The 15,293-nt window shown below is 36.6% G+C and overlaps 2 protein-coding genes across 2 annotated transcripts in view; both read right to left on the bottom strand.

Annotated features, from left to right (window-relative positions):
* The window catches only part of LOC119548673 (myosin heavy chain, muscle), an 88,135-nt gene extending 74,187 nt beyond the window's left edge, over positions 1 to 13,948 (bottom strand). Inside the window, exon 1 of the mRNA XM_037856112.1 lies at positions 13,483 to 13,948. Coding sequence (XP_037712040.1) covers positions 13,483 to 13,491 — 9 coding nt within the window. The 5' untranslated portion in view covers positions 13,492 to 13,948. The remainder of the gene's footprint in view (positions 1 to 13,482) is intronic.
* Positions 13,949 to 14,591: 643 nt separating this feature from the next.
* On the bottom strand, positions 14,592 to 15,223 carry LOC119546988 (NADH dehydrogenase [ubiquinone] 1 subunit C2). The gene is made up of 3 exons (XM_037853643.1): positions 15,037 to 15,223; positions 14,815 to 14,958; positions 14,592 to 14,744 (listed from the first exon to the last, which is right to left on the bottom strand). The coding sequence occupies exons 1-3, from the start codon at positions 15,191 to 15,193 to the stop codon at positions 14,695 to 14,697; spliced, it is 351 nt and encodes a 116-aa protein (XP_037709571.1). The 5' UTR covers positions 15,194 to 15,223; the 3' UTR covers positions 14,592 to 14,694.
* Between the last annotated feature and the right edge of the window lie 70 nt (positions 15,224 to 15,293).

The following is a 15,293-nucleotide window of genomic DNA, read 5'->3' as shown; positions in this document are numbered from 1 at the left end:
CTTAAAAAAATTCTAGAAAGAATACCACTGGAAAAGCGAATTCTTAAAAAGTATTATAAATACTTCTCTGTTTTTTTTAAATAATCTTAAATTAAATTATAACCTTGTCATATATTTTTACTTTTAGAGAGTATTATTTATCTCTTTTTTCCCATCCATTTGTGTTACATATTTTCCAACCCATATATTAGCCCGTTTTGACAATTTTAGCCCGCTCATAACTCGTTACTCATACGCCACGTGGTCACGTTTTCGCCTAAGCTCTACGTAGCTGCTTTCGCTGCATTTTGGGTTTACGTTTTGCTATTTTTCCCAGTACTCGTTAGCCTTGTCTAGTGCCAAAATAAAATGACAATGTTTTCCCGGCGCGCAAAACTCAAATCGTAAATCATTTTCGTTGTTTTTTTCTGGGTGTTGGCAAAGGTAAACAATGTCACATAAGGGCCCGCAGTTGTCTGTCATCAGAGAAACAGAAAGAGAAAGATATGAGAGAAATGGGAGAAATGGGCGGAGAGAAAGGGGCTGAATGTTGGATATAGCTACTCAAGTTGCTGTAGCCCCAAACTTTGACATGTTACATGCGCTGCACCATTGCAGAATGACAAACGAAAGGCAAAAAAATGCAGTGAGTTGCACAAAAATTATATCTGTCACATTCCAGTTTTCACTTTCACAAAAATATTGAAGATTTAAAATGTTCCAAATAAAATATTATTACATTAATTTCTTTTTTTATTATTAAAAATATAAAAAAAAGGAAAGTGAATTCTGCCAATTTATATCAAAACCCTTGTTTTGGAAGCCCGGAAAACTCTGGAACTATCTTGTATATTCAGTTTTCTCTTGGGGTTCTCGCACTTTTCCCCCAAACTCTCTGCAAATGTGTCAGTCTGACTTTTCTTTTTCGTCTCCATTCGTGACAGCACGATTTTTTTTGTGGGCGTGGATGGGGGGCCTAAAGGGTTGGGGATTTGGGTCAACTATCGACTGCAATTTGAGCCTTTCAAACTGTCACCGACACAAAGCGAAGAGCTCAGCAAAAAAAAAAACATACAGCCAGAGTAAAATTTGCGGAAAGTGTGACAGCAACTCATTGCAGATGGACATTTGCCGTGTCTGCTGGGAATCCCCTCAAGTGCTCTGGAAATTTGATTTCAATTTCCATATGATTTTGATTGGGCAAAGGAGTGAGGCAAGATGGCTGGAAATTATGCAAATGAGAAATAGTTTTCGCCTTGCAAACGAATTGCTTTCTCCTTGGCGTCTGGATTTTTTACGAATTATTGGCCAGTGATTGCAAAGCTAATGGTATGAAAACATTCTTGACTTACAAGCCAAAAATTTGGAATACTTAACGTGTTTCAAGTCATTACTAGGAGACTTTTAATAAAATATTTCAATTATGAGTATATAAAAAATATCAAATTATTTTTAAGCACGTTTCATTTCTTACCAAACAAATACCAAACACTTGTAATAACTAAATTAAATAGTTTTTTAAATCAAGTTTGAACAAGAACTTGCTTTAACTTATCTTAAAACAAGGGAGAACGCTATAGTCGAGTACCTCGACTATCAGATACCCGTTACTCAGCTTAAGGGACCAAAGGGAAATGGAGATATGCAAGCAGCAAAGCGAGATTTAAATGCGCCACCTACCGGCGGAAGACTGATTTAAGCGTTGTGGGCGTTAGGGTAGGCGTGAAAAATTAATTATTCAATAGAATAAGTTAGCCGCGCACTTTGCTCTCTCTGAGCTCCGGCAGTGCTTTTTTCTTTGCCGCTAAGTTCGGCCGGCAACTATTTACATACACACATACACGCGTAAAAACATTTCGCATTGTCTGGCTCTGACGTCATAGCTTTTTTTCTTGGGAGGTTTGTGGGCGTTAGAGTGGGCGTAGCAAAATTTTTTTTGGGTCAATCGGTAGGTATTGACAAGACTAATGCATTTCAGTTAAAATTTTCTATCTGGCATGAAAACTGTAGGAGCCACAGTTTTGGGCGGTTTGTGGGCGTTAGAGTGGGCGTGGCAGTCTACTGAAATAAACTTGCGCTGCGTAAGAAGCTCAGGAATCTGCACGCCAAATCTCAATAGCCTAGCTTTCATAGTTTCCGAGATCTCAGCGTTCATCCGGACGGACAGACAGACGGACAGACGGACAGACGGACAGACGGACATGGCTAGATCGACTCGGCTAGTGATCCTGATCAAGAATATATATACTTTATGGGGTCGGAAACGCTTCCTTCTGCCTGTTACATACTTTCCGACGAATCTAGTATACCCTTTTACTCTACGAGTAACGGGTATAAATACGATAATCCCTTATGCTGTTTACCAACTACTAAAACTCCAAACTTTCTACAGATAACTGAGGAAAACTGCGATCGAAAATAGTTAATAATTATTTTTGCAATTTCATCAATGCGCTGTTTTTCCAACTTTGTAATTTCCACTTGACTGCAGTGAAAACGGTAAATTCTGCTAGACAAAAAATATAGATGTTTTTCCCTATTTTCTTTCTTAGTTTGCCGCATTGCAAATTCAGTTCACATAGTTTTCGCTTTGAACTTTTGGTTGAGAAAACTTTCCCAGCGATGCAATTGCATCTGGCTTGTGGGGAAAATAAATATGCAGCCTGACTTTTGACCTACGCCAGAGTTCGCAGATCAACCCAACAACTTTGTGGCTAAGGATAATCCCCGGTCATCTGAACAGCGTTAATTGCATTAAAATTCAGAAAGTTAAGCTTTGAGATTTAGGAAAGGTAATAGCTAGTTATTTAACATTTATTTTACTTACATTTTACATATGTTGCAACGCATAAACATCAGTTTCTAGCACAGCAGATGAAATAAAATTGTATCTCAATTTTATAAATATTTTTTTTCTGTCGTTGCATTTTATTTAGCCCTTGGCATCTGCTTTGCATAGTTTTCTGAAGGTCGCAAGGATATCTGTCTGTGTTTGAGTACAGGATGCAGGATGTGCGCTGGTCTTGGCGCTCACACAGATACACACACTCACACATTTGGCAACTCAGCAGTCAAACGCTTTGTAAACCTTTCATCTTTCTACCTTGCTTTGGTTTGCTCTTTGTCCCTCCCCTTGTGTCCTTTTCGTCCTTCCTTCTCCCACATCCTGCCTTGCTCCTTTTCAATTATGCTGCACGAATGAAGCGAAGGGAAGGTATAGAGATGGAAAAAAGAACACAAGGACGAAGGTCGAGCGAGACGCTCGCAAAAGTATGCTACATATTTAATGACTGGCTTAAAAACTTTTAGGACGTCTGGAAATGTCAGATTTTAGCTGAATAGGTATTTTGCGAAGAAGACATGATAATAAAACTAAACAAAAGTCTTTCAGTTAAGGCATCTCAAAACCAAAACCATAACCAAACAGAAAATTACAAAAAATAAAACCTTTTGCCATTCAAGTGGGATTGCAAAATCGTACACATTTAATAAATGCTTATAACTTTTGTTTTGTTTTCTGGAATATTTATTATACAGGAATATTTTATTTATGCAAATACGATGCAAATAAAATTCATCAATCAAAACTTACCAAAATCAATGTATAAAATAAATGCTGAATCAGCATTTATTCGATAAAAGTCCTTCATTAATTAAACTATAAAAAATTGCCTCTCTTAAAATTGCATATACAAACTTATGCGGATGGCCTTCTATATAGTTTATCCATAACCAAATATATATTTATTTTTATTTATTTTATATTTTTTATATTTAATTTCAGTAATTATTTTTACAATTAAAGAATTTTATCGAGGTCCTTTCCGTCTTTATTCCCCTCCAAGGACAGTCAAATTAAGCATTCATTTGCGGTGATGTCACCAGCTAAATCGCTCTGAACTCCACGCAGAGTTGACTAACCTCGAATTGTGCTACATTTTTTTATGCTTCCATCATACACACATTTTGTCGTATAATTTGCAGGCCCAGTCTATTAAATGCACTGCAGCCAGGTAGTGTCAGCAGCTCAGGTGTGTGGAGCTTTTACACACAACACACCTCGGCACATTTATAAACATTTGTTGTGGCGGCCAACGTGGCGTATGAAATGTGATGTGCTACACAAGCGCCACCTGGCGTGCAAGTCATTAAGCGAGCTTGTTTTTGTGCTGATTTTTCTCGTGTTTTTTCAGGGGTGGAGGCCATAAAAGCGCCGTGTGCCACGCACACAAGCACACATAATTATAATGAGCATTAAAACGGACGCCTGTGGCCTAACCCTTAGTTTGTCTTGGGTCCCCAACATGCCCCCTTTAACCCCCTCCCCGCACACTGTCCATCTTATACTGCCACCTCTGAGTGTTTTATGGCGCAACTGGTGAGAAGTATTCACCGAGCATAATATTTATACCGGAATTCCTAGCGAAAGTCTGGAAGAGACAATCTCGACTCCCAGTGGCGAAATTCATTTACTTGTCGCTTACAAGGCATTTAAAACAATGGATGTTCTGCTAAGACCCAGAAGTATACTTAAGAAATAGGTAGAGAAAATGGAGGCATATAAATTACACAACTTATTGCAGTTCTTAGCTAAATCACTGCGATTTGGAAATCTGTCTTAAAGGTGTCTAAAAGTATGCAATAAAATATTTGAACACGGAAGTCCAAAGAGGCATACTTTTAGGCACCTTTTAAATGATTTCACTTATCAACCGACTAAGCTAATAATAAGTTAACTATCAAAGAAATGGTTATTTATTACAATCTAGAGACAATGGAAGCATAAATTACACAACCTATTATATTTCTTAACTAAATCTTTGGGATTTTGAAATCTCTCATAAAGGTGTCTAAAAGTATGCAATACTGTATTTGAATTCGGAAGTTCAACGAATTATTTTATTATAGGTCTTATAAATAATTTCAGATCTATACCGCCTTAGTTGATATAAAATTAACTATCATAGATATTGTAATTTATTACAATCCTATTCTACCGATTCCAAACTAGTTTTTTAAATAAGTGATAGCATATATAGACTCTTAATTCTTTATCTTATTAACCTTGAAATGCCCTGGAAAAAGTTAATATTCACTTTAAAAATAACTCATCGCTCCGTGCCACGCTTACTTACTTTTAATTAAAAACACAAACTGATATAATTAGGGCTTAGTACCCACATCAAAAAAATCCCTTCTTTCAGGACGAAAGCCCCCGAACTTTTTGTACATTTTGTGCGGACTCTTCGTTTTCCTATATTTGGGGGAAAACCCCGTTTGTAACCTCGACAAAGGAAAATGAACGCCACTCAGCGACCGCATTTATGTGCTTGCATTTTGTTACCGACTGCGGTGACTTGAAGGCGCTTTTCCTCTATTTTTCCCCTGCAACTTTTCCCGGCCGGGTATTTCCGTAATTTTAGTCGCTTTCGTCTTTTATTTGCGCCTTTTGCCCGTTCATATTTTATGTTGGCATCGCGTGCTCAGTTGTTGTAGTGGTTTCTAGAATTTTTGTTGCAACTACTGTGGTTTCTCCCCCACTCGTTGTTTGTAACGCTTGTTGCTATTGTCGTATTTATATACATGGGAGTTAAATTGGGTTAGTAAGTTCTGTTTCCATTGTTTTCCCTTCGGTCCTCCTTTGTTTTTCGCTTTTCCAAGTCTTTCCTTCGAGGAAAACGCGAACAAAAAATAGGAAAACAATTGGCTTTCAGCGAGTGCAAATTTTCAGCGAGGGATTTCCATGCTGAGCATTATGATTTATGAATGTTTCACTAACGGAAGCTTTCAATTTGCACGAATTGGCAAGAAAGTAGGGTTTTAAAAAGGATATGGAGAATGTGAAATACATTATTTTAATAGTAAGTAGCTAAGAACTTTTAATAATAAAGTTATGCTCTCTTCTTAGCATAATACTTATTTTTATAAAAATCCTTAAGCCTAATAATTAGAAATCCTAGAAAAAAATAAAACAATACAGGGTTTTCATTATACAATCTACAATATTATTTATGCGAATCTAACATTTTTATTGCACCACCTAAATACAGCCAATACTTACCCAATTTCGATTCCTAATTTAAAATACCCTGGGTTGCATAACCAATTACTCATTCTGGCTGACAGATCATGCCACAAGTTAATTGCTTTATATCCTCGTGGAGTGGTGAAATCATTTACCCACATGGCGAGGACGCAGGACCCACGTCATCCTTCTTCGCCAAGCTGATTTGAAACAAATTAACCGCACATCGCAGGAACCACAGGAAAACAGGAGAAATACAGACACATCGGGGGATTTGAGTGCAGGGCATGGTTAGCTGGCAATTGCCCAGTGCAGGCAGCAAATCGAAATGCGATTCACCTATCCGGGTATATCCGTGTCTGAAAATGTGTGTCCCTAAGACACGCTCTATATATCGGGCACCATCTCTCTCACTCTAATACCATCTCTTTCTTGCAGCTTAGTTGCTCATTGCAACACAGCTACACAGAGAGAAAGTGTTTATTTTTACCACAAAGCAACAAAATATCAAACAAATTAAGCACGGTGATTTCCGAAATACTTTTCAAAAGGTCCTGAGATCCTGTTTCTTTATTATGTTATTAAGATAGTCATTGGATTAAAAAATTTTGGCTAATTCAATTCTATATAATAATAACAACCCATAATAATAATCCTAATAAGCCATAACTCTGGTATGTTGTTTTAAGAAATACTTTTCAAAAGGTGCTGAGATCCTGTTTCTTTATTATTTTATTAAGACAGTCATTGGTTTAAAGAATATTGGATAATTCAACTCAATATAAACCTAATAATCTATAGTTCTGGTATGTAGTTTCAAGATTTAGTTTAAAAAATTATTATAAGAACCCATAATAATAAACCTAATAATCCATAATTCTGGTATGTAGTTTTTAGAAATACTTTTCAAAAAGTCCTGAGATCCTGTTTCTTTTTGGATAACTCAACTCAATTTAAATAAAACCCATAATAATAATCATAATAATCCATAATTCTGGTACATAGCTTCAAGATTTAGTTTAAAAAGTCATATATTTTATTTTTCAGTGCCTTATATACTGAACACTTTCTGCCTTGGCCCGATGACAGGCGCTTAATTTTCAATTACAGACACATAAAGTGCGAGAAGCGGACTAAATCGTTCAACCACCCAATCCAGAGCCACCGAACCACCCCACCACCCAACTATAATGCCATCATGTGGTCAGGTGCACCACCCAGACGTACACATTTGTACAACCGTTGAAAGTTACACGGTTTTTACACCTTTCACCACATTCGCTTTTTATTTAATTTGGCGCCCATCAGATCAAATATGTGCTCGGATGTGTAAGTTGGTGAGTCGGGAAATAATGGTGAATGTGTTTCGTAACGGAGCGGTCAGAAAAAATAGTAAAACGAAAATTTCGTAGCTCACGTGGTCAGATTTAAATATTTTTAGTAGTTTAAAAATTCAGTTTAAATATTTTAATAAAATAATACAATTTTCTACAAAGTCTACCTTTAACGACTTTCTTTCCCGCCCCAAATTGAAACTTTTATGAACACACTTCGCTCTAATCTCTTTTCACCCGCACACTTTTCCGGAAATTTCCAGCGCCACTCCTCCATTCTTCTATATAAAATTCAATTATTATCTGCACCTTTCATGTTCAGCGGGCACCGTTAAAAAATACAATCCAAAAAAGACTGAAATAACAACGTTTTTATCATTCCGCATACATGCGAGCCCACAAAGACGATTCTATATCCAACTGGTAGGGCTTTTTACCTTCCCGTCGGTTTTCATTTCATTTTATTGAATATTTTTTGATTGCATTTTCACACGGTTTATTCTGATTGTGCTTTTAGTGCCGTTGGAACTACAATTAATTCAAATTGACGCCATAAAATACGTGTGCGTGTTAATATTTAATTAAACCCAAAATTATTTGCCCATTTGAAACGATTTCGAGCCCATATTTGTGTAATTAAATCGTTAAATAAATTTGCATACCACACAAAACATGGGCCACAAATTTATTGTGAACATGAGTATCTCTCATCTACTTTTATCCATTTGCCATTTCTCAAGCTGTCCAAAGAAATTTGCCGAGACACAAGTCAAGCAAACAAAACCCAGAAGTTGGCAGGAAATCGCAAGTCTGCACAAAAAACAAACAAGGGAAAGAAATTGTAAAATTCTATAAGGGGAAGCAAAAACTCCATAAATTTATGGAGTCCAGAGTGTTGGGCAAATGGGAATTCGGAAGTCCCTCTACATGGGCTTAAGTTGCTCTACGAAAGGTTCAGACTAAAACAATTCACAGATTTACATTTTTTATTGTTATTTAGAGCACAAACAAAAATTAAAATAAATAATAATTAAAAGTTTTGGTGTTTTACTATAACTTAGAAAAGTGCCGAAAAGTATGCAATGAAAAATAGATTATAGTCTTTCACAACGAATATATCTATCTTTGAGATTTAAAATATATTGTTGCATACTTTTAAACACCTTAACAATTCCTGCTAAAAAATGTCTGAAGAAAATCAACTTTCATCCAAAATTCCTGCAGCTTTGGCCACTTCATTCAGGGTATCCCCGAGGCTTAGTGAACCTATTCATTCTGGCTAAATTTGCCCAATGCTAATATACCATTTGTCAGGCCATTTAATGGTCTCCGGGTTGCAAGGGACACGACTCGCTGTCTGGGGTCAGCCCCAATGTTGTTCCAAGGGTTTTTATCTGCGCCCCCTTTTTATTTATGCACCCGGTTGCAGTCCAACCACTTCAACCCCACGAGTTTCTGCTTTTTGTGCAACTTAATTAAATTAGTTGTAGTGGTGGAAGTAAAAAAAAGTTCAGAGCGTAGAATACCGCATTAGACAATTGGCTGGCATCCTAAAAGAAGCTAGAACATTTATCAAACGTCAGAACATTTTTTTCTTCATCTTTTATTTATTTCTGTAGCGACTCATCTATCAAATTGCAATCAAATCACCTTGAACCCCGGGGCGGAGTGATTAAATGAAAATTTGTCAGGGGCAGCTGCTGCTACTGAGCCCCAAACGCAAACACTATTAATTTCGGGACAACAATGGGTGGATGAAGGATATATGTGGATATATCTCTGCATCCCCTTTCCGAAAAACCGTCACTCTCGTTTTATCGACTAAGCCACTCATGTGCGGCGTTTTCACCCGAAAAACTTAGCCAGGCACGTTAAAATTTAAGCCCGTTTGACATTTTGGCAGTGGTTGCACTTTGAAAAATACTTATTTCAACACAGAAAAATTATTCTTGATTAAAGAACGTTTCAAATATACATTGGGGGTGCCACAGAAATCACAAGGGATTTAATATCACTTAAAATGTACTTTCAGGTGTCTAAAAGTATGCATTGAATAATATTATATGGAATAATGGTGTATTTTTGAGTTTTGAATATATTGTTGCATACTTTTAGACACCCCCGTTCAATGTTTATTCTGATTATTAGGAATGCTATGACTGGTTTGATATTAGCATATTATATTATTTTAACTTCCCTATTTCCAAACCCATTAGAATTTTTCGAGTGTAGCTGTAGCATCCGCAGTAAGAAAAACTGCAACGACGTCAGTGCCTGTATACATTTTTGTGTCTCCTGTCTATATGTATATGTATTTTTGTGTGCACTTTGTGTGCATTGTCGTGTCGTGGCCATGAATATTTAATGAAATTAGCTTAGGAATCTTACAACATTTTGCCGCGTTTTCTCTGCCACATTGGCGACCCACGTGTTTGCCCCGGAATTCCACATGGTGGACGAAAAAACCGACCGGGGGAAATGGAGGAAAAAACCACGATGCATGCGACGCCCACAAAAATATGCAAGGATAATGACGCTGGAGAGCTTCCAGGCGAAGGATAAGACACATTTCAGTGCAGTTAATTTACTCATTTTCTATTCAGAATTTATTACATGCCACAAGCGGGTAAAATAAACTTAATTAAGCTGCAGATGGTTAGAGATATTTAATCTATAAATGGCTAACTTTTTCCATTAGGCATGCAAGTTAAACATTTCCCACATTTTCTTATAATTCATATTTTTATCAACATATGCACCGCATATTAGGTATTAAAAAATTAAGTAATTACGTTTTTCAGCGAAAACTAATTACAGATAAAATAGTACACTTTGCTGTTTGCAATAAATAATGAGCGCAACCCCAAACTGCAAACTTTATTAATTAACAATTTTCCAATCATCCAGCAGAGCAAACAAAAACGGAAAACGATGAGGTTGTGAATTAGCATAGATTATATCGACCTGGGGATTACCTGATTGTTTATTACGCATAAATACCAAAGCGAATTCATACAGATGCGTTTCAATATGCGGCCGGAAAGGAAAAGCGTTATCAATACATTTTCATGCAGCAAATGCAGCCATAAATAAATGGAAAATTGCGAAGCGAATTGGAAGCTAGAAGCCCTTTTCGGTGGCATGCAACGCATTTCGCGTTAAGTCAATATCGAAATGCCACCGGTGCCAGCATAAATCATAAATGGCAAACGTATAGTGGATATGGTAGTGGGGAGTCATATGGGGGTCTGGGAAAATGTAGAAGGGCGCTTAAGCTCTCCATATTGCAACAGATGCTACCAACAGAAAGTGTTTGATGGCAAAATGATGACTCCCATAGTGGAAGAAAAACTCTAATCCCACGGTGTATTATTTATAAAATGATATGAACAAAAAGTTTGCATTGCCATTTTTTAAGATTTAACATTCTCTCTTTAAAATAGCTTAAATTTTCCTAACAAAATTGTAAGAAATAAATAAGAGTCTAGAGGTTTTTAGTTATATTGAAGATTTTAAGATTAATCATTGGGTTGTTAGTTTCATAATATATTAATCAGACAACTTTTAGCCTCAAAATAATCATTAATCAATTGAATTTTCTTAACCAAATGGTAAGAAAAAAATAAAATTCATTATGTTCTTAGTTGTATGCCTCCTCTCCAAATAATCCCTCTTGAATTTCCAGCACTTTCATGCTGTTTTTCTAGATCTTTTCCGCATTAGTGGGGGGCGCTACATCTATGTATGTATACAAGAAAAATGGCTTCAACTTATTGTTAGTTTCGTCCTGTTATCCTTGCACTTGCAGGCAGCTCCTGCGGTTGCGCCTGCTGCTGTTGACACGAAAAAAAATGTATATAGGAGGCGCCCCCCTGTCGACAATTGTATGAAAGGAATATAATAATACTACAGGCTGCACATAATGATATAGGGGCCATGGCAAGACGACAAAATGGATGAAAAGTGGGAGAAAAGTGGGCGGGCAAAACTCTGATGATTATGAGCTTGTCGCGAAAAATGGCGAAGGCAACAAAAAAGGGCAGAGTCATTGAGGGATACAAATATACTACATACATTTTGGTCATACCCTGTAGACTTTTAAGTAGGGCGTTGTCGTTAGGAAACTAGGTTATTTAGTATAATTTTGATAGGAAAAATAATAAAGATTCTTATATTTTTGCATTTCTGCCAGCATAAGCATTTGAAAAAAACATTTTTATAAGACATATTTGCTAACAATTATAGGGTAACCTTTTGTTCATCAAAAGATTTAGTCACGAGAACTTATTTAACCGTTTTCAAAGGCCACTCAAGGACAAACTACTGAATGCTGGTTAGCTAGACTCCCATTCCTGAGCACATAATAATAGTTGTATCTCTAGGAACCCCAGTGCCTCAGGAATCTCGGTTGTAAAGTCTGAACTTGACTTGAGGACATTTGGTCGCATTTGGCGTGCAAATCAAAATTTCATAGCCACCGTCAGAAGGGTGGAAAATGATGGGAAAACGGCTGGGGAAATGAGGAAAACTTAAAGATAGAGGAAAGTAATTTCATGTTGAGCGACAAGTGGCAAGGTAATTTATCAAGAGCAAAACAAACCTGTCACGAGCGAAAGTTCTTCAAGCGGACACGCGACTGTGGTTGGGTATCTTCAACCACCCATTAAACCACCAACCCACTTTTGAGTCCCACACGTGGGTGGGGTCATAAAAAATGTATTACCAAATTTGCTCGAGCTGCACATATCGACGTTGTGCCGCGAGCCAAAAACCTCAAGAAAAATGTGGCTCATTTTTTCCTTGGTCTTTTTCCGTGGCCAGTGAGAAATGGCTTCACTCCCGGAGCTTTAATCCCTTGATTGGGATTGAGATTGAGAGCTCCTTGGCTTTTTACGGCCCTACATCGTAATAGCGTGCAGATTGGCCCATAAGCGCAACTTCTTGGGGTTGAGAGGAGAGTTCTTGAGAAATTCACTCATTAGCCTGATGGACGGAATGTTAAAGCGTTTGATGAAAAAATGCTTTCTTAAAATGGAAAACTTTAAGTACATCAGTTAAGATGTCGTTTATGGGGTAAATTTTAATTTAAATAACAAGGATTTTTTAAAACTGAACTAAAATGTTTTATATATCACTAAGATTAATTTTTATTCGACTTTTTGTTAGCGTTTACCTAAGTAGTACATAGTAGGTAACTATACAAAAGTCTACTAACCTAATTGATATATAAAACGATACATAACGAATAACACTTAAGATTTGAATATATTATAATTAAAAACCTTTAAGTTAAATACCAAATTATGTGGAAAAACTACGAGACTTAAAAACTTTAAGCTAAATACCAAATAAAGCGGAAGAACTGGTCTAAATTTGACACAAGGAAAAAACAGCAAATTCATCCAATTTTTCCATAGTATCCCTCCCTTTTTCATTGTTTTTCTAAGATGAATTTTTATTCGACTTTTTGTTAACTATGCAAAGGCCTAATAACCTAATTGATAAATAAAAGTTAACGGAAAACATATATATTAGAATTAAAAACCTTTAAGTTAAATACCAAATTATGTGGAAGAACTATTAGAATTAGAAACTTTAAGTTAAATTTTAAATAAAGCGGAAGAACTGGTCCAAATTTGACACAAGAAAGAAACAGCAAATTCGTCCAATTATTTCCGTAGCACCCCTCCCTTTTTCTTTGTTTTTCTAACCTTAACGATTTTGTGTTCCCTTTACGACAGGCCTCCAAATCTGCTCCATTCCTCTTACTCCCCTCATACTCGACTTGAGGGTACCTTTTTGCCATAACTGTTTTTATGGCTCTACAAAACTTGGTTTTGCTACGTACGAATTCCGTTCAATTTTACACATCATAAAATATCGTGGCGAATCGATTCCATTCGCAATCCAAGGAAATCAATGCGAATCCACAGGACATGCATAATTTATACAAACGAGGGGAATATCCACCCAAAAAGGACTAGCCCAAAAGCCACCCACCCACAGGCAATAAAATAAAAACCAAATTGACAAACATTTTCTGTGGGAAAGTACACACATACAGGTCGAAAAGGAGTTCAGAGCACCACCATCTGTTCATAAATAAATAATTTCGTAATAAAATTAAGAGCTCAGCTTTCTTACCTTTGCCATAATCGTTGTTTGCTGATAAGAAAATTCCCAGGTGAATAAAGCCGACGGCTTTTGTATAACTTTTTGTTTTCTAACCTTTTTTATCGGTCACAAGAAGTAAAGGCGAAAAAACTTTTTATGTTCTTTTTTTTATAATTAGCAATAATTGGTTTTGCTTTGTTTGACTATTAGTATTGGCATATATTTTGTCACTAATCACACTTTATTTCGGTTTTCGTAAATTGTAACGGTCAAACAAAGACGCACACAGGCACAAGCACACGAACTGGACTTAAAATATTTTTTATTTGTTTTTGAGAATATTTGCAATATATTTTTTTAGCTTCACTGGTTTAGTTTTTTTTATTGATTTTTAGCGCGTTTTTTAGCTTTCTGACTGCTGGTTTTTAAAGATAAATTATTCGCGGATAAACTTTATGCGCAGACACATCCTACAAAAAGTTCGATCCGTTTTTCACCGCGACCAAAGAGTATTTACTCGATTTTCAAGAAGCTCTTACTAGAGGTGTGCCCCTAAAACAGACGGTAATCGATAAATCGAAATGTACACCTACAAGTAAAATAATTTTTCTTAAAAAAAGTAAGGTAAAGTATTTACTTCTTACTTTACTTTACTTTTTACCATTTTATGTCTTGCTCTTTTGGCCATTTTTTGTCTTTTAGAAATAATAATAATAATAATAAAAATACAAGTTCCTTACAGAGTTTATGTTTGTCTCACTTGTGGAAAGTGATCTAAAGCCGAAGCCCAGGAATCGCCAATGGTTTGTAGACCCGCTTTTGCTCTAGCCAAGACACAACCCCCATTCTGAATCGTTTTTACGTACTTGTACCTAAAAGGTACACATATAAAATAAAGGTTACTTATATTTAGAGTTTTTAAAAATAGGTTTATTGGAGATTTACAAATTAGACCAAACAAATATGTTCGCTGGCTCGCTTCTTACTTTTAAATACTTAAAGCAAACAATCGCAAAATATGCTGTTTTTTATAATTCAACCATTTTAAAAACCGCTCCTATAGAAATTCGAATCAATTTTCCACAATTTTCAATTAGTAAAGTTAACTACTCCAACACATTCCATAGAAAAACTTCGAATAAGTAATCCAATTGCTCCATTTTCACAATCGTGTGTTTTACAATTAAAGCTTCTTTATTAACTACTTCCATCGTTCGCTATACAACAAAGATTTCGATCCATTTAACGAACTGGCACCCAACTCTCCAGGACTTGCCCGTAGGTCTTGCGTTCTAGAAACAGAAGATGGGTTTATTAAGGATATTTTTGGGGAATATAGAACCCCCCCCTGTATAGACTCACCCTTCACGGGGAAATCGTCGGGATGCAGTTCAATGTAGTGCCGGAGGACGGCATCTCTTTTGGCCAGATAGTCGTTCCTCTTCTGGTCGAAATAGTATCCAGCACCGACGCCCAGGGCCCCGAAGGCAATATGTTTCTGGATGCCTGCAAAACATCGGCGTTTCATTAGTTATATCCGACAAAAACATTGTTACGTCACATGGAAACGAGGCGAAAACTTACCGGAAAGCACGGGTCTACGGAAGCCCCAGTTGACGAAAATGGCCACGCCCACTCCGGCCAATCCGCAGGCCAGCGGATTCCATATCGGGTTCAAAAAGGAGGCCTGCCGGTTGCCCTTATTCGTCAAAAGTTCCAGGGGATCGTTCACAGCGCTCATGTTGATAGAAAAAAAACAATAGAGGTGGGTGGGAAATAGGGTTGTGAACGATTTTAAATACTAACAATCGTATAAATGTTTATATCGATATTTTTGCGCT

The sequence above is a fragment of the Drosophila subpulchrella genome, chromosome 2L (genome assembly GCF_014743375.2).
Source record: "Drosophila subpulchrella strain 33 F10 #4 breed RU33 chromosome 2L, RU_Dsub_v1.1 Primary Assembly, whole genome shotgun sequence".
In the NCBI taxonomy this organism is placed as follows: Eukaryota; Metazoa; Arthropoda; class Insecta; order Diptera; family Drosophilidae; genus Drosophila; species Drosophila subpulchrella.
The sequence above is the reverse complement of the archived record's forward strand: the minus strand, read 5'-3'. Positions and strand labels throughout refer to the sequence as shown.